The sequence below is a fragment of the Trachurus japonicus genome, chromosome 24 (genome assembly GCF_045865225.1).
Source record: "Trachurus japonicus isolate A0001 chromosome 24, Traja_1.0".
NCBI lineage: Eukaryota > Metazoa > Chordata > Actinopteri > Carangiformes > Carangidae > Trachurus > Trachurus japonicus.
The window spans coordinates 5060987-5081287 of record NC_140930.1 but is presented as its reverse complement, the minus strand read 5'-3'; the positions used below and the strand labels follow the sequence as shown (position 1 = coordinate 5081287).

The 20301-nt window shown below is 40.0% G+C and overlaps 1 protein-coding gene across 1 annotated transcript in view; it reads right to left on the bottom strand.

Moving 5' to 3' along the window:
- Positions 1–7042: 7042 nt before the first annotated feature.
- Positions 7043–20301, bottom strand: part of pex7 (peroxisomal biogenesis factor 7) — a 69546-nt gene continuing 56287 nt past the window's right edge. Inside the window, exon 11 of the mRNA XM_085770993.1 lies at positions 7043–7448. Coding sequence (XP_085627119.1) covers positions 7365–7448 — 84 coding nt within the window. The 3' untranslated portion in view covers positions 7043–7364. The remainder of the gene's footprint in view (positions 7449–20301) is intronic.

The following is a 20301-nucleotide window of genomic DNA, read 5'->3' as shown; positions in this document are numbered from 1 at the left end:
AACGCTCTGGTGGACAAGTTGTGACCTGCACATTCACCACGCTATGAGATAATAACACAACGTTACCAGACAGAGTTGTTTTAGAGGGAAATGCAGAGACTGCTTCATGAAAAACTGTCCCTGAAGGCAACGTGCATCAGCGGTTTTGCATGAATTTCCCTCTAAAACAACTCTGTCTGGTAACGTTCTGTTATTATCTCATAGCGTGGTGAATGTGCAGGTCACAACTTGTGTATTTGATGAGTTTGATGAGGGAAACCAAGAAATCCCCCCTGTAGCGTAGCTCTGAGCAGCTCACGGCTCTGCTCCGCTGTTCTAAAAATAGCTTGCACCGACAATTAAAGGTAACGAACCTACTGCTATGACTATAGCGATTATGGCAATGGGCCAATTTGCCAAAATGTTGAACTACCTCTTTAAAGTCAGAGTGAGAGTATTTCTTTCCCTCCTACAGTCGTGTCCAATCTGACCTATGACATTTACAGTAATTGTACAATGTTTCCGTCACATGGGCCGTCAGCTGCTGTAGATGTTTTCTGTGATTGTACAAGTTGTATTTTAATCCCCAGTGTCACTCTGCAGGAGATAAAACCGGACCAGACCGGTCCATCTGAAGCCTTAAAGGGGAACTAGTATGTAAGTCAGCTTGCTTTTCTGCTGTTTTGAAATGGTAACGCACGTTGAAACACAGCAAAATGCTAAACAACAAACAACACCCCCCCCCAACCCCAGCGCTGCCTCCATCTCCTCACAGTTCAAATTAGTTGAGGTAAAAATCTGCTTTATGACTGTGACAGACGACGGATTTATGTGATGAAATAAATCCAACAGATACCAGATTAAATCATCAACACGTTCTGTGAAAGCTCGTTAGCTCAGAGAACATTCAGCACCAGTCACATCATCAACACAACGGAGAAACATGAGCAGAATTAATCCATTATTATTAATATTATTATTTTTCCTCTCAATTAATCAAAAGGGGAAAAAAAAAGAAAAAGTGGAAAATGCTTGACACAGTTTTTCAAGGATCCAAAGGTGAATTCATGACGTGTTGGCCATAAATAAATAATACATGAATAAATGTTGGGTTATTGGTGCTTTCAATGTCTCGCTTGTCACGACTATGGTCACAATCAATAAATTTAATTAATATATGAGACAATTTGCAGTAGAGTCAGATTACAAAGTCTCTCTCTGGATGAAAATGTGACAGTGTTGATTGGTTCTGCAGCCGCTGTGATTGAATCCTGTTGGTTGGTTCCTGTTCTGTGTTGAATGTTTCATTTATTATCTTCACACAGTTTGTAGAAGGTTAAATTATCATATGTTGATTAAAAAAGAAAAGTCTCTTTTGACTTTTTAAACTGCAGGGACTGTTGGGACTGGGCTTTGTGCTTGTTTTTTTATACACTTCAATGTTTTTTATTTTTTATTTTTTTACATATTCAGTAATCAGACAGTAATAATGACTTGATTGATTTGATTTATATACTGTAGCAGTTTTCATGGCACCCAAAGTGCTTTACACAAACTATTATTCATTCATTTATACCAGACATACCGGTCGTGGTGCTGCCCTGGAAAAAAGAAAAAGGTTTACAACATGGAATATGGAAAAACGCGGTTATTGGTCGACCGCCTCTACCTCCTGATTGAGGCTCTAGAAAACTGTTATTCATTTAAAGGGATAGTAGCATTTTTTTAAAGTGGGGTTGTATGTTCTACAAATAGCCCCTAAGTACTTTAATTGCAGTATCAGACTCTCTACACTCCTCCCGTTAGCAACGCCAGCCCATAGCCCTGCCCAGAGATTTACAACATACATTGTTGTGAATGGACCCAAAGAAACGGCCTATTTTCACGGCCTAAAAGAGGTTTTACGGGAAAAAAAATACACAGTTCCATTGTTCACTATAATATAATTTTTTTCAGCCCTTCAAAGTGCAGGAAAAACGCAGTTTTTATTTGGACCTAACCAACTGCTGATCGGTGGGCGCTAACCCTGGGCGGAGGGATACATGAGTTGGTTAGGTCCAAATAAAAACTGTGTTTTTCCTGCACTTTGAAGGGCTGGAAAAAATTATATTATAGCAAACAATGGAACTGTATTTTTTTTTTTCAGGTAAAACCTCTTTTAGGCCGTGAAAATAGGCCGTTTCTTTGGGTCCATTCACAACAATGTATGTTGTAAATCTCAGGGCAGGGCTATGGGCTGGCGTTGCTAACGGGAGCAGTGCAGAGAGTCTTCTACTGCAATTAAAGTACTTAGGGGCTATCCATAGATCATACAACCCCACTTTTAAAAAATGCTATTATCCCTTTAAGAAGCAGAGGTTTGGAAGTGTTGCAGTTTGTCAAGAGAGAAAACAAAAAAGATATGGGAAAAGTCAAAAACGTTGTGGATTATGCATAAAAATACAAAACGACGAAGTCCAACTGAACTTGTCCAGCAGCTGAGTGAATAAACTGCTCTCCTGTGATGGTGGAGTTGTTTTTCCTTTTTTTCCCATCACAACTTAATGAATTCAGAGATTTCAGAGACATTTCTCTCGTGTTGAATCTGAGTGCCGGTGAATTAAACCTTAAAATGAGTTGGACGCGGAGCCACTGTAACACCTCCAGATGTACAGGCCTGCACCCGAACACACCGCCAATAACATGAAGCGTATGGTTGAACGCCTCTGCAGCGAGGCAGTGAAGGCAGCAGAGCAGGAAATGGTGCCGTAAAAAGCGATCTTTATTTACTCTAAACTCGCTCAGGTTCAATATCCTCACAGCATCAGGAGGACGACAGTGGTCACATACTGTATATATGAGTTATTATTACTGTTTGTGTTGAATTTAAAAAAGCAGTTTTACAGTGTAAATGTGCAGCAGTTTTAATGTTTGGATGTTTTGAGCTGCAGATCTTCTTTTTTTTTGTTTCTTTTTATAAATCTCTGCACCTCCTCCTCTAACTCTCTCTCGTTCCTCCTGCTTATCAGAAACAGAGACATCACCATCACTCATAACAGGCGTGGAAATGGCTTGGACAATATTTTAATTGAAATATTTCATCAGAAAATCAGTTTCCAGGCCACGAGGGAGGAGGATCCGCCCTTATCGAGCACAGACCATTAGCTTCCAATTAACACGGAGAGACAGAAGACGACCGAGACGCTTTCAAACACGGGGAGATTAAGACCAGGCCGAGGATTTAGACCAAGTCTCTTCTCTGCAGGGACGAGAAGAGAGAAAAAAGAAAAGAAAAACACCCCGTGCCTGCATCTCATTATTCCACAAACTATAGGTAATATAGATTAGGCTGAGTAATTTAACTTAAGACACAGAATGGAGCGGGCTTGAATCCATTTTAATAGGAATTTCCAAATTAATATGTAGAACACAATCACAGAGAGGGAATGAGGAAACGACACGGAGCAGCGTGGGCATGAATGTGTCACAGTCCAACGTGAAGCTGCTTGAAACACACGACTCACATCATGTCGTGATGTGTTTAGTTGTAAAATTAATATTTGCACTTATTGGATATTAAGATTCTCAATAATTAGAATAATATTTTTTGGGCACGGAAGAACTACATTACCCATAAGTCCTGCTGGGTGATGGGAGAAAATACTCAATGCTATACAGTTTATACTCTACATAAAGGGAGACTGGTTCCTGTGGACCGTTGGTGTTTTCATGTGTTTTTAGTTACACAGCTGAAGTGACGTCTGTGATTAATGGACACATTTACATGTTTTATTCGACTTTTGTCTTAAAATAAATCAGTTATTAACACAATTATTATTTCTCTCTGTGGTTTAAAAAAAAGGTTATCTCTCACTTCTTCTTGTTGTGCAGAAAAACTTTTATAGATTCACTTTTATATTTGGATTTGCTCACGTCTGGAGCGGGCGTTCTCTGAAACTGTTAAAATCTTTAATTTGTGCTGTGCAAACAAATGGTGTGTGATGCATTTCTGCAAAAGGAAAAAAAAGAGAGAGAGGAAAAATGTCATAAAGGAAATTAAAAAGGAAACATGTTTACTTTGTGTCAATTTATCAGGAACAACTGACAACAACTTTGTGAAAGTGATGAGTTGTTTGGTTAAAGGTAAATTGTTTTGTTTTTCAGCTGTTTGCTCCTAAACTCTTGCTCTAAAACTTTGAGGGTTAACGTTGATCTGAACTTTCAGACTCTTTCTTTGAACGTCTAAGCTCCATTCATTTGCTTCAGGCTCCTGCTGATGTTGTTCACATTGACTCACTGTCACAGTTTACTGGACAATTACACAACTGTTGTTGTTGTTGTAGTTATTGGTGACAGCTGTGTTGTGACAAAGACCTGATGCTCTGAATGAAACACGGCTTCAAACTAAAGGTGGGGGAGGGGCTTCACTTTCAGATAATGAAGGGTTTATTGTCAATTATCAATATTATTTCATCTCAATGAATGTATATAGAACTTCATGCAACATTATACAGTCAGTTTTATAGTTTTAAATACTAGCATTGTTAGCACTTAGCATTAGCATACAGCTGCTGTAGGTTTGGATTCTTTCAGTCACGTCATGATTTTGCGTTTGTTTCAAAATCGACTGATCGACTGTTAGCTTCTAAGAGCTAATGCACTAGCATCGTGTGATTACATTTCTCAGATATTACTGTATTACTCTATGTTGTTGCTTCAACGTGATGAAAATGTGTTGCTGTCAGGCCTGGAATTTCGTCATTTTAGGGGCAGGGCCACTTGGCCTTTCGTGTTGTCAATTTTTTGAGGGCACAAAGGCCAAAAGCCAGGGCAGCAAGGCCATAATATAAAACAATGATTTAAAATCCATGCCTTTAATGAATTTACTAACTACCGGTATCTGTTAAATTAATACATAAAACGGGCTCAAGCAAACCAGAAATTTTCTACTTTAAATTAATTTATGCATTTAATTTTTTGCACAAGGGTCCAGTCCTATGCAGCTATGTTTTGAAATTCCTATCTTACTTGTTTACTATTGCACTGGGCGATATGAGAAAAAATCCTATCACGATAATTTTTTTCATATCAGTCGACATCAATTTATATCACGATATAACTCAAATCACTATTTTGGTCAAGCTTAAATATTCCCTTATTGGCACAAGTGAGATTTTAAGTTATCAGAAGGTTATTTTGTGATTTTTTTTTTTCCTGTCAAAAATTAAACATGACAGATGTAATGATGAACATTATACAACATCATATAAATAAAACACATGTTAGTGTAGTAGCTTGCCTGGGTCTGGGCAGTGTTCAGGTCGGCACAGTTGAACTTTACGCCGGAGTGCCGTGCGTTTTTTACAGTCTATGGTGTGAACACAACAGTCGCTCTGGGCTGAGCAGCAGCAGCAGCAGCAGCAGAGCGGCCGCACCGTGACCGCGTCCGTGTTGTGTGAACCCGGTCGGACGTCGGTCCGCTCCAGCTGTCTGGTGTCTTCATTGTGAAAGTTTAGCGTTACTTCAGAGTTAATGACGCACCACGCATCTTTTCACGGCCATCCGAGTTCTCCTTGACTCCTTCACATTTTCTTCCGAGGCAAAACTCTTTTTTTATTTTTTCTATTTTTTACCGGCGGTGTTCCTCTGCTGACGCACACGGCTGTAGCAGCCCAAACACTTAGCACGTGTTGACATGTTGTGGCTTGGCTCTTTTCCAGCCACATGATTGGTTCGGCGAGTGGGGGGTGTTTGATGAAGTCACCTGGTTGGCCGGTGATAGATTGGTCATCAAACTGTTGTTATAGCCGCCCGAGCGGTTTATGCCAGGCTCGAATCAAACCCACCCCGTGATGCTGCTGCCAGAATGGCATCAAAATACGCATTGTTTTTTCTTCAAAGACGCAGGTGTCAAAGCCGTGTTGATAGGAAAGAGGCAAAGGAGAAAACCGCAAAATCAACCGGGGCAGTGCGGGTGGGGCATCAAGGCCACTGTGGCCTTAGGGCAGATATTTTTTTCAAGGGCACAAGGCCAAATCGGACGGGCACGAGGGCCATGGCCCTCGTGGCCCTCGTGAAATTCCTGCGCTGGTTGCTGTTGTTGTCACATAATCCTTCAGTCACAGTGAAGTAAATCAAACTCGTTTCTTAAAGATTTCTTTAAAAACATGAATTTTATCAGTCAGAGGAGGAAAAGGAGGAGAGAGGGGATAGATACAAAGAGAAAAGAAGGATGGGAAGCATAGAAATTGAAAAGGAAAGGAAGAGAAAGTAGAAGAAACGATGATGAAGAAAAGAAAACAGGAGAGGAAACAAAAGGAAACTGAGATAAGGAACGTAAAAAAACAGAGGAAAGTGAATGGCGGAAAGAAAGAGGGAAATGAAAGAATGGAAAAGCAAATAAAAGGAAAGAGAGGAGAAAACAAATGGAAAGTTTGTGACAGGAAGGAGAAACTTGTGAAGAAGTTACTTTTACTAAAGAGATTTAAATTAGATACCGTTATATTGAACCATCCAACATGGATTAATCCGCCGCTGAAAGTAGTCCCTGATGAAGTAAAGTCTAAACTACAGTGAACAAGTTATGAGAAGTCAGATTTATTGACAATAAGAAAAAAAAAGAAAGAAATACAGAATCTGACCAAACTGATGCAGGTCATCGATATTAAACTGATGACATTTACATTTACATGTTGAAATTAGTCACAGCTGACATTTGTTGTTGTGTTTGCCTGAGATAAAGATGAAGAACACAGCAGAGACACAGACATTCAGTGTAAAGGATTTACATCTGATTTACATTATTTATTCACAGTCCAGTCGACCCGAAACACAACAGATCTGTTGCATTGATCAAAACAAACCGATTAGTAACTATTAACTGGATATCAGGTGACAACTGTGTCACCATGTGGACAGAATTATTGATATAAATGTCTTTGATTGGGATATAACTATCTTCAAATGCATCATATTAAATTTCAGTTATAACAGTGAATTATTTATATCTCTTTGAATATCAGTCTTTGTCTGAATTTAAAAGAAAAACACACATTGTATTAGAAAGTAGAGAAACTTATTTTCACACTCACTCACTATCACAACTCTACAAACATGTATTTGGCTTCTCAGGGTTTGAGATTAAACATTTTGAAGTTATTTCACTGTGGAAACCAAATGAAAGTGCATTTTCCAAAGCCTGCAGTTGATAAACATGAATGTGTGTGTTTGTGTGTTTGTTTTACTATCTATGTGAGGACTATGGCAGGACCTCACACTTCAGAGGACACTTGGTTTGGATTAGTGGGGTCAGGGGGTTGTGTTAAGTCAGTGAGGGTCCTTACAAGTTTGTGTGTGTGTGTGTGTGTGTGTGTGTGTGTGTGTGTGTGTGTGTGTGTGTGTGTGATCTACTGTGTTGTACTGTGAGCTCCAGCTGTGAGACAAGCAGGTGTGTAGATCTTCACCGTCTCATCCCAGGAACAGTCGACCACCTGCAAAAAGCACAACACAACACAACACACGTTAGAGAGCAGGTGAGTTCTGGGTTTTCAACAGCTCAGAGCAACAACACAGCAGAAACAGAGAAAAAAAGTCATTTTAGCTTCATTTTCACTTTAAAAAATATGAATGTGAATATGATTTGTTGTCCCAGGTTGTCTCCATAGCAACACAACACTTACATGGTGCTGACAAAGCACAAAAATGTTGAGAAATATATAACATTCAACTCCAAAAAGCTGTGTGTTTGTCTGTTGCACTTTACACTGCGATTCAGTTGTGCAGCCCTTGTTGCTACTGGGTTAAACAGTATAATTTAGCCATGCTAATGTTGTAGCTTAAAGGACAATTCCAGGCGAATTCAACTCGGGGGTGTATTTTCCTAACATTTTAGGTCTAAAAGAAGGAATCTGAAGATTTTCAGTTTAATCACTCCTGTTTTGCGGTAGTTGCGTCTGTCCCCGCATCGCCACGGCAGCAATGAATGGGAGCGGATTGAAGTTCCGCTGTTTAGGCTGTTTACAGCCCTCAAAGCCGCAATTGTTTTCCACAGACAGCGTCAGATGGCGACTCAAACATGCACCGAGAAGTTTATTTACTTCAAGCAAGCCGACACGTTTGTAAAACTAGATCTAATTCAAAGTCTCCCGGAGTCTCGCGCGAGCCCGAAGTTGCAGTGCTGGTGTGTTCAGGCGCAGTAGGAGCTACCACTTGTGTCAAACACAGGAATATCAACTCTTTACTTGCTTCAAGTGTACATTTTTTTCCACAGACAGCGTCAGGTGGCTACTCAAACATGCGCCGAGAAGTTGTTTTTACTTGAAGCAAGTAAAGAGTTGATATTCCTGTGTTTATGACACAAACGGTAGCTTTCCTACTGCACCTGAACACACCGAGCACGGCAACTGGGTCTCGCGCGAGACTCCGGAAGACTTTGAATTAGATCTAGTTTTACAAACATGTCGGCTTGCTTGAAGTAAATAAACTTCTCGGTGCATGTTTGAGTCGCCATCTGACGCTGTCTGTGGAAAACAATTGTGGTTTTGAGGGCTGTAAACAGCCTAAGCAGCAGAACTTCAATCTGCTCCCATTCATTGCTGCCGTGGCGATGTGGGGACAGACAAAACAGGAGCGATTAAACTGAAAATCTTCAGATTCCCTCTTTTAGACCTAAAATGATAGGAAAATACACCCCCGAGTTGAATTCGCCTGGAATTGTCCTTTAAGACATGACATTTGGTTTGTCCATTTCTTTGGTCCATTCAGTACAGTAGTTTGGTTCCTGCACTCATGGTGATCACGAGTCTCTGACTTTAAAAAAGAAATGTTTTCAATGTGAGTTAGCCATGTTAGCATTGTCATTGTGAACTGACGACGTTAGCATTGAGCTGAAAGCAGCATGGCAGCTCTCAGTGTTGTTAGCATTAGATGGTTAAATAGTGTCTGAGCTTGATGAGGACCACAATGTCTTTGCAGGGAGACATTGATGACGTTGCATCCAATTGTTCATATATAAAAGTGACAGAAACTATTGTGTGATGGAGGTGACATCACCTCAACCCAATTCATTGATCAATAGCTGAGTGAGGTGCTTTGAATGTGTGGTCTGAAAGTTGACTTTGCTCGTTCCGCTCTCCCTCATCGAGATCAATCACAAGTAAAAAAAGAAAAAGAAACAAAGAAACAAAGAAAGAAACAAAGAAACATTACAATCCTGTTAAAAGCTGCTTTAGGACCTCGTGGACCACATGTTCTCTGTGTCTGAGCCAAACATACACATACACACACACAGTAATCTGGCTTTTTAAGTGCAGCTTCACTTGAGTTTCCCACTGAAATGAGCTGCTGTGTCTCTGCTGCAGGTGGAGCGTGGGCCCAGAGGACGGACTCGGCTCCGTCTCCTCTGACAAACACTTACATCAAAGTGTAAATTACCTTCCATTACTGCGTCTGGGACAAAGACATTTACTGAGACTTTACTGGCTGCTGTTGGATCTGAATCTGTCTTCTCTCCTTTTCCTCTCCTCCTCCTTTTCTTTATTTTTTATTTTTTCCTGCTGTGGCCATAAAAGCAAAGACCTCACTCTGAGACGAGTGTTTCCTCTGAGATCGCTTGAGTTTGCCTTTTCCCTCACTAAGTGTAATTCATCCTGCTTTCATCATTCACCTCTGATGTACAGAAGCAGGTTTACTTTCCTTTAATCTTGTTTTTCCTGAGGTAAAACATTTGAACCGCATCAATGGAAACAAAGACTTCACATGACCTCACTTTTTTGTTTTATAATTTTACATTTTTCTATATTTTTGCAACTACACTCAGTTCAGAGTTTGTTTTTTTCCTGTAGATTGTTTTTATGTTGTTAATTGACAGTAGAGAACATTCAGTCCATGTGTTCCTCAAGCTTTTAACCCTTTTTTTTTTAACTCTAATTGTTGAGTGTAATTGTTTCCCACAAGCCTCCAGTGCAGCACACACAGGAAGAGAGGAGTCATTTTATGAGTGAACACACGTCTGCACTCAAAACAGAGAGTGGATTGGACAGAGAGCCTGGACGGACGTGAACGGAGACGAAGCGTAAATCTAAAAATATCTGACAGCAGCAGTCGGACAGTGTCCTCGCACACATCACGTAGTCCTGAACGAAGACAGGAAGTGATGACGAAGTCTCCTCACCTCACTGAAATAAAAATCTATGTTTTTGGTTCGAAAGGCCATGAACTGTTTTTATTATCACTTTCAAATATGTGGCTATTAGTTCAATACAGAAACATGAACACAATAAAACAAAAAAAGCAACTATTTTGATAATTGATTAAAGGGACAATGAGGAGTTTTGGAAAGCAAAGTGTTTTCATACTACATTTACCATGAGCCTCTGTGCGCACGGTGAAATTCTTGGACCGGCGCAAGACGGACATCTTGCCAAGAATGTTTTCATTGATCAAGAATGAAAGTCAGAGGTTCGAAGACGATCAGATACCGCCGTAGTTCCGACCATAAACGGTGATTCGGCAGTGTTATTATCATGATTCGCCGAGCAGCGTCTGCGAAACCGAAAGTAAGGAAACACTGGTTGGCTTGCCCAGTGTTTCCACCATTAATTAAAATAACAAAATAACGATAGAGACAAAACGATATATTTATCGAAAATGGAGCCATTAACAAGTGTGGGTAGCGTAGATTCATCCACATTAATATGAGACTTTTTTATAACCAAATACAAACTCCTCATTGTACCTTTAATTTTTCAAGTAAAAATGTCAAATATTTTCTACTTCCTGCCTCCATGCTGGGAGGACGTCCAACTCTTGTTGGGGGTTTGTCAAGACAAAACAGTTTCAAACTATTTATAGGCCAAAAATTACAAAACAATAATCAATAAACATTTCAGCCAATCATAGTTGATCAACTGGAGAAACTGCAGTGATATTAATAAAATGTTCGTCAGCAGGTGAAACTCAGACGATGAGGCAGAGGAGAAAATGCAGCTGTATCTCCACCTCCTTCTCTTCACTCTATAATCAGGCGGGACGAGGCTATCGGCTGAATGACATGCCTCTGCAGGGACGCGGCTATCATCTGAATGACACACACACCACACACCCCTGTTATCTCGCTCCTGGCTGCGGAGCACAAACCGGCTTTCAAAATAAAACGCCGGCTCCATTTGACTTCCACAGTTGCTGATGATTCATGTCTTCACAGGTGTTAGAAAGCTCCTCGGTTACGGAGTGAAGCTGCTGTCTGCTGTGCTGACCGCCGGGGGGTTGCAACTATAAATACTTGATTGATGGTTTGGATCTAAAACCAGGAAAAAATCCTGGTCCTCGCTGTCGTTCTTCAGGGTTTTTTTCCTACTTTTTGCATGTGAAGGTCTCAGCTCAGCCAATCAGAAACAAGCGGTCGGCTCAGTCGGTGGAAATGTATTAAGACGGCAGCAGGGTGGCTATAATTAATCATAATCCATCAGTGTGACGGACGGGATGTGTTTCAAATCTGTCACAGTTTATTGTGACCTGTCGTATTTGGTGGCTCCTGTTCACTGCTTCATTCTGTACGCGTGAATTAGAAAAAGCTCAACGTCCACAACAGCACGGTCCAAAGAAAAAAAAGACACTACAACACACAAAGTGGTGTTGGAAATGGTCTAAATTTTGCAGAAGTGTCAGAAACATGTCCTATTTGTTAGTATGAGCTTTTAGGTAAATTGATATGTAATTTCAGCTGTATTTTAATGCATTGCTTAATTGTTTTTTTGGTTCTTAGGTTGCCTGTAACATCTGGCCAGGGACAACAGATGAAAACTAGCCTTACTGGCTAACTCTGGCTCACTTGCAGTTTTTTTTTCTGTTGATCAGTGTTGCACTGTCCCTCTCAAATAAACCAATACATTTAATTTAATTAAATTGGTTGGTGTCCACTTGTTCAGTTGAGATGTTGTTTGAACCGATACGAGAAGAGATGGTTGGGGCTGATTAGGTCTGAATCTGAAACTAGGGTTTTGACCTTAGATTAAAAGGTTTTGTGGCAGCCAACGCCTCCTAGCTGCTCATTGAGCTAATGTGTGTGCAACTGCTTAGATAGAAATTATGAACCGTTATTAGAGGAGGAAGGATAAGGTCCTTGAGTTGCACCAACTCGTTTTTACCATGGATAAACGTTAAATACAACACCAGCCCCGCCATCAATGTGAAATGTGGTAGGTAAAGAACTTTATGGTTGGGTAAATGTGTCCATTAAGTCCTTTGACTGAGACTACAAAAGTGCTGGGTAAATGCAAGTCCAGAGTCACACACAAAGCAAAGAGCATTAGCTGTGACAAAAGTTTTTTTTAATCTAAAGCCCAAACCTGAGTTTTTACATTTGTAGAGTTACCTAACAAGTGGAATTGTTTTGGATCTGGTACACCAAACTCTTAAATGAAATAAATAGCAATATAATTCAAATGATTTTTCAGTTTTAAGACTGAAAAACAGCTTCTACCACAGAGGTATAATGACTCTGAACACCATCAAATCCTGAAATGACAATGTAATATCCAGACAACTTTTATGTTATCACTAATGTGCAATAATCTGTGTTATGCAATCTTGTTGTACCTGAATGGAATTACCTGCTCGATTTATGGTTTTGTTTTGTCTTTTATAGGTTGTTCTTTATAATCCATTAAGATGTTCTTATTCGTTTTTCCATTATATATGAGTGTTTCTCCAGCACTCCTGCACTTTACTTTGTTTTAAATAATAATTAAAGCAGAAGTAAGCGATATTTTTGTGTTAATATAAGTCTTAAATAGTTATATCTTCCGACAGCAATCACTTACATAGAGTGTTTGGACCGAAACACGGGTCTGTCAGTCACTCTGCTCTGCTCTGAGCCGAGGAGAAAACTTTTCTCGTATCCTACAGGTTTTATCCAATGAGGAGAGAGAACGGCATGCAGGGCTGTGTGTGCAGCCAAGGGATGCGCCTGAATGTGGTGACGTAGGCAAGGCAAGGCAAGGCAATTTTATTTGTATAGCCCGTTTTTACAAACAGTTTGTCTCAAAGGGCTTTACATGGCATCGTAACAACATCCTCTGTCCTTAGACCCTCACATCGACTGAGGAAAAACTCCATGGAAACCCTTTTAACAGGGAAAAGTCGGAGAAACCTCAGGGTGAGCAACAGAGGAGGGATCCCTCACCCAGGACGTACATTAGATGTTGTTACAGACAAGAAAACAGTTTACAGTTTGTCACAGAATGTGCGAAATATGGAAATGTTAGCAGGGACGTAGGGACGAGGACCAATAGATCCATGACGAGGGCTGGGGCTGCTAACTCCATCGGCTGACAAGACGTTATGGTGCGTTCAAGGCAACCCGTAACTCGTGTTTTTTCGACCTGTGAAGTCGTACCAGTTCGATCTGGTACGACTTCACGGGTCGGAAGTTACGAGTGGCCGTTATAGTGACTTTCACAGGTAAAACAGGTCGGAAAAACACGAGTGGGTTGCCTGGAACGCTACAAAGTCGTAAGTCGTGACTTGAAGCTGTAATTTACGGTTTCAAAAGCCTGCCTGGAACGCAGCATTAGCCAAAACGACCGGATCGCTTACTTCTGCTTTAAGTTTTTAGTCTTTTACCTCTGATGTATTCATTTATATTTTTCTATATGTATTTTTGCATTTCTACTTGTAGGTTTATTAGTTTATTGGGTGTTTATAGCTTAATTTTATATTTAGCTCTGCAATTCTTTAGATAGATCTGTTTATTTATCTTTTTTATTGGTGCAATGAATGACATGTGAATGTTGCTGCTGTAACAACCATAATTTCCTGTGAAGGATTATTCAAGTATCTATCTATCTATCTATCTATCTATCTATCTATCTATCTATCTATCTATCTATCTATCTATCTATCTATCTATCTATCTATCTATCTATCTATCTATCTATCTTTTGTTGTTGCTGTGCTTGCACAGTGATAATAAAGCCATTCGTAGATATTCAAACACAAACTCCACTCAGCTGAAGTTGACAGTTTGTGGAGTTTTCTACAGGTTCGGACCTTCAGACTCTGAAACAACCTCCCGTCGTCTGACAGGCGGCTTTGTCATTTGAACCTATAACGTGTGCAGTTTTTTGGGTATAGCCAGGGGTGAAAGTAGTTTTAAATTCTTGCCGGTACTATTACCAAAAGTTATTTTTCTCTGCATTATTGTTATTATTACTGATTTTAATTGGGACATTTTACAACAAACGTTAAACGTGGTACACGTTTCGAAGGCTGGGTCAGGGGTAGACAATAAAGGAAATTTTGAAGATCGCTGGCCCCACCATTCTAACCACTGGCCCAGGACAATGTCAGGTAGCCTATTGATCCCCATAATAAATAAAAAAGAACATATCATAGCCTGCAAACAGCCTGCGGTCTCGCCATCGAGGCTGGAGCTTTCATATCGACACCAATACTAGTAAATTTCCACGATTCTCGATACATATACAATACCACGATTTAATTAGAAGAAAAAAACATGTGCTTCTAAATTGGCTACTTGATTTAATAAATAAATAACAGTTTCTCATCAAACTTGTATTTAAGCTCTAGCCTACTGTGGTTTAACAATTAAGTAAAAACAGAGTTAAAATGGTAAATATGCCCACACACAAACGGAAAGTCATGTAGTCATTACTTTTATCTTCCAGTAGTTCAATGATACAACTGTTGCTGTCATTCATTCACTTTAGGCTGTTTCCACAGACTGGTGCAAAACTGACTTATTGTTTCATTTTTCAGCTCCGTTTTGTTTTTACACACGTTTGTTTTTTCTCTGCTTGAAACCATCATGGATGTAGCCTACTATGGTCCAAACGCGCACCACCGCTGTGGCGACACCGAGCAGCTGGAGCCGCGTTCACATAAACAGACCGCGAGCTCGACTGTAGCCGCACCGAGACCCAGCGCGTGCTCTGGCACGCGTGTAACGTCCGCGTCGGTCCCGACAGGACTCTCCACGACGCGCTGAGGGCAAAGTTTCACGGTACCGGAAAAAAAGGTTCGGTCTTCAGCAGCAGTGAGCGAGCGGCGCGTCCCGCGGTGCACAGCTGCACACTGCAGCTGCTTGCAGGTGGTGCTGACGTCTCAGGGCAGAGCGCTGCTGCGCACAGAATGTAGATCATGTCTCTGTCTTTGATCGGGTCGGGATCTTGTAACACTATGTGTTATAATAATAACCGAGACAATTTCACAGAAATCATTTCAAACCACAGGGAATTCATGTGAAATTAGATTTATTATTTTTTTTTACTTTTTATTTTATTTATTTATTTTTATCTCTCTCATGATCTTCCTGGTACTGCGTACCGCCTCTGAATCTTTTAGTGGTACGCAGTACCGGACCGTACCGGCTTACTTTCACCCCTGGGTATAGCAGACGTCCAAATGACTGATGCTGCTGTTTTGTTGGCAGGAAAAAGTCACTCGGTGGACGGAGGCTGAGCTCCGAGGGCTGGAGAGGTCAGGAGGCTTGAAATGAAAAGTGTTTGTTGGATCATTGAACAGCGGCTGATACACACTCATCTAAAAACGCTCTTGGCCCTCTCACGCCGGCCGGACGGTGGCCAAGCTGCCGAAACTTCAACAAACAATGTGGAAATTGAAAGAGTCTACGAAAGTAAGTTCCTTGGTGTTTTAAAGCAGAAGTAAGCGATCCGGTCGTTTTGGCTAATGCTGCGTTCCAGGCAGGCTTTTGAAACCGTAAATTACAGCTTCAAGTCACAACTTACGACTTTGTAGCGTTCCAGGCAACCAACTCGTGTTTTTCCGACCTGTTTTACCTGTGAAAGTCACTATAACGGCCACTCGTAACTTCTGACCCGTGAACTCGTACCAGATCGAACTGGTACAACTTCACAGGTCGGAAAAACACGAGTTACGGGCTGCCTTGAACGCACCATAACAGTCCTCGTCCCTACGTCACCACATTCACGGCGTCCCTTGGCTGCACACACAGCCCTGCATGCCGTTCTCTCTCCTCATTGGATAAAAACTGTAGGATACGAGAAATGTTTTCTCCTGGGCTCAGAGCAGAGCAGAGTGACTGACAGACCCGTGTTTCGGTCCAAACACTCTATGTAAGTGATTGCTGTCGGAAGATATAACTATTTAAGACTTATATTAACACAAATATATCACTTACTTCTGCTTTAATTGATCATATAAGCTCTGCTGGAAGCCTCACATAAAATATTTGTGCTCCAAAGTATTGGAATTCTGGGTAAAACTAAACGTGTTTTAGATCAGAAGTCACTTCAAATGCTGTACTATGCACTCATTGATCCGTACTTATTTTACTGTGTTGAGGTATGGGGGAAACACATATAAAAGCACTTTACAAAAGATTTGCATTTTACAAAAAAGAGTCATAAGGATGGTTCATCATGCTGGGTACCTTGCACATAACTAACCCAAATCCTTTGTTTTTAAAATTGGGTATTTTAAAATTTGGGGACCCAGTCAAATTCAAAACGGATCAGATTTTGTTTAAAGCCTGAATAGGTTGTTACCAAAAAACATCCAAATAATGTTTATGGTCAGAGAGGTCACATATGATTTAAGAGGGAACTGTAACTTTAAACAGCCTACCATCCATTCTACTCTGAAAAGTATGAGCATCTCTGTTTGTGGTGTAAAAATGTGGAATGAGGATATAAAAATGTGCATTAACTTCAAACTATTTAAAAGTAAGTACAAACAAACACTCTTGGTCAGCTATAAAGAACTGGACAGCTCATTTTACCCCTCTTTTTAGAAAGGATTTCAGTTAGTATGTTTATTATCATGGCTCTTTCATATTAAAGTTATATGTTTTAATCTTTTAAATTGTATGGAATTCTAGATGTATGAACTTGATAAGCTTTGCTTCCTTCAGCCCCTTCTCAGACATGCACAGTGCGTCATTGTCATTATTGTTTTTGGTTTTTACATATACACTGCAAAAACTCAAATATCTTACCAAGAATATTTGTCTTATTTCTAGTCAAAATGTAATTTCTAGTCAAAACAAATCTCATTATACTTAAAATAGAAATCAACACATTAAAAAGTAGCTTGTTTTTAGACACTTTTTTACTTCTTTCAAGCAGATTTTCACTTGAAATAAGTAGAAAAATAAGTGTTTCTTTCTTATCACAGGCACAAAAAACTTGCTTTCACTGGCAGATTTTTCTACTTATTTCAAGTGAAAATTTGTTTGAAACAAGTGAAAATGATCTAAAAACAAGTTAATTTTTAGGTTATGAGTCTTATTTTAAGTGGAAAGAGATTAGTTTTGACTAGAAATGAGACATTTTGACAAGAAATAAGACAAATATTCTTGGAAAGATTTTGAGTTTTTGCAGTGTACTGTTTGTTTTTATGCTGTGCTTGTTTGAGACAAATAAAAATCAAATCAAAGACCTCACCCGATCGCCTCCGCAGGTGGTTTCATTGATGAGGTCTTTGCTTAGATAGTGTCACATGTTTGGCCGCTCCTGCTTTACACAGTATTGTGTGTTTGGTGTGTACACAAACATCCCCACCGTCACACCATCACTCCCCCTCCCTCCTCCCCTTGGTCACCGGGTTTCCCTGTGACTGGCTTTGTGCTGCTGATAAGATCTTTGAATCAGTGAGCCAACGAGCCGAACGGCCTTTCGGGGCATGAGTAAGCAAAGTGGCTGTGCGGTGAGTCAGCCATTGAGAAGAGGAATGCCCTTCTTTAATTAACTCGAACAGCCGAACATAATGGAAAACCACGCGCAGCGGCCAAGACTGCAGCAAAGCACAAAGACAGAGAGACAGAGAGGGAGAGAGTTTGAAGCGGGAGAGAGAAATTACGAGATGTTTAACAAGAGGAGAGGAGGTTTGCAATATTTTTTTTTTCAGACTAAAAGGCATAAAAAACACAAGACAGGAAGTTCAAACGTGTCCAACATTCAGTGTCTTCTTCTTATAAACGTCTTTTTAATTTCAAATAATGAGGAAAAAGATGAATGAAGCAAAAAAATAATTAAAAGCCTAATAAGCTGGTGGTAGATAGGCCATGTAGCCTAACGGGGGAGCGGTCACACAGGACAATACACTCGTTATCACTGTTCAATTGTCATGGTAACAGTGCTAACGGTGCTAATACTGCAAGTGGCAGCTCCGGGACACTTCCCCGCTAACAATGAGAAAAAAAGAGTTGTCAGCTCAATTAAGCAGCAAAACGATGGCACTTTATAATTATTTGACTTTAATACTGATATTACAAGTTATAAAATAATAATAATGTAACTATATATTTTTTAAATAGCTTACTTATACACCCTGTATGTAGCTAACTATGCTATTTACACCAGTTTTCTCGTCCAATCATGAATGCAACAGAACTTCCTTAAACTAAATCATAATAAAACTGAAATGATCTTATTTCCTCTGCCTAGAACCTTGGGGTTATTTTTTGATAAAGATTTAAAATTTGACAAGCAAATTAGCGCTGTAGTCCAGACGAGTTTCTTCCACCTGCAACTGCTTGCAAAGACAAAGGCGTAGCTACCTCGTAAGGATTTCCAAAAAGTAATCCACAATTCATTACTTCTGGTTTAGATGACTGTAATTCTCTGTATGCTGGCATCGACATGTTTTTAATGTGCAGATTGCAGGTTGTGCAGAATGTTGCTGCACGCCTACAGACAGCATCACATAACCCCTGTTCTCCGCACTTTACACTGGCTTCCTGTCAACTTTACCATGCCCCCAGACCACTGAGGTCTGCTAACCAGCTGCTCCTAACTGTTCCCAGATCAGAACTAAAAACCAGAAGACAGAGAACATTGTGGAGCAGCCTACCTCTGCAGATTACAGTAGGACTGCACAAACGCTTGAGCATTTTAAGTCTCTATTAAAAACACCTTGGCATTTTAGTTAAGTTTGATACCTTCACTTCTGTTTCATTGTTTTATTGCATGTTTTTACTTTACATTATACCTTTATCCCATCTAGTTTTATTGTTATTAGTTTTACTTGTGTGCTTTTATTGTAGAGCAGAGGTCTTCAAAAGGGGGTCTGTGACTTTTGATTTTTGGTTGATTATCAATTTTGTTTCCACATTTATGCTTAAATAAAAACATCAATTAGAATAGCTTGTATGCATGATTATCATGCAATTGATAGACATTGTTGATATAAGAAGGTATGTTTATAAATGACAGTGGCACGGCCGTCCTACTCACTGTACCTTTAAAATAAAAAACATGAATATATTTGTAGCCTATTATTTGAATAGCTCAGTATTTGTATCTAGGGTATGTCTATTTATTTCCTATGTTTGATTGTGTTTTTTTTATCTTTAGTATTTTTGCTTTTTTAGTATGTTTTATGGTTTTTATTTTACTGTACAGCACTTTGGAAACCTTTGTGTTCATTTAAATTGTGCTTCATAAAGAAAATGGATTGGATTGGATTGGATGTTTATACATGGTACTAGGCCCAGTTCAATATAATACACAACTTTATAATAATATAAAGTAGGGGGTCCCTGCTTCATCCCTCCTTCATCCCTCCATTAGTCTGGGGGTCCTTGGCCTGAAAAACGTTGAAGACTCTGTTGTAAAATACTTTGGACGACTTGGGTTGTATTTTTAAATGTGCAATATAAATAAATATGTATTGTATTGTATGTACACCATGTATGTAGCGACCAAGGCCATTTACACCTGTGAAAGAGTCGGTTGTTACCTAGTAACCGAGTAGTTTTGGCGCCTCGATCGCTCCACGTTGCTCATGTATCACTAGTGGCACCCACAGGAAAGATTATTTTTTATAGAATAACCAACCTACAAACCTGTGAATGGTTGTCACCCTGCGCTCCTGTATGATTTATCACCTCATTCAATCTATTCTTAACACACACACACACACACACACACACACACACACACACACACACACACACACACAAAAGGTAAAGGTCTTCAATGCCCAGTTTGTGTGTAAGTGTGTGTGTGGTTTGGCCTGTAGTGCTGTAAAGAGGGCGATCCATCAGCCAGTTCCACGCCTGGATACGACCAGAGACCACACCAGTGAAGCAGTGTGTGTGTGTGTGTGTGTGTGTGTCTTTGCTGCGAGCGTGTGTGTGTGTGTGTGTGTGTGTGTGTGTGTGTGAGAGAGAGAAAGAGAGAGGGGAGGAGAGCTACTGATTAGAACAAGAAGTGATTAGAGGAGAGGAGATAAGAGCTAAGTTAGCGCTGATATCCCAGGGAGAAATTAAAGTAGAAAGAGAGTAAAGACGAGAAAAACTGGGGTAAAAAAGGACGAAGACGAGGAATAAAAAAGCGCACG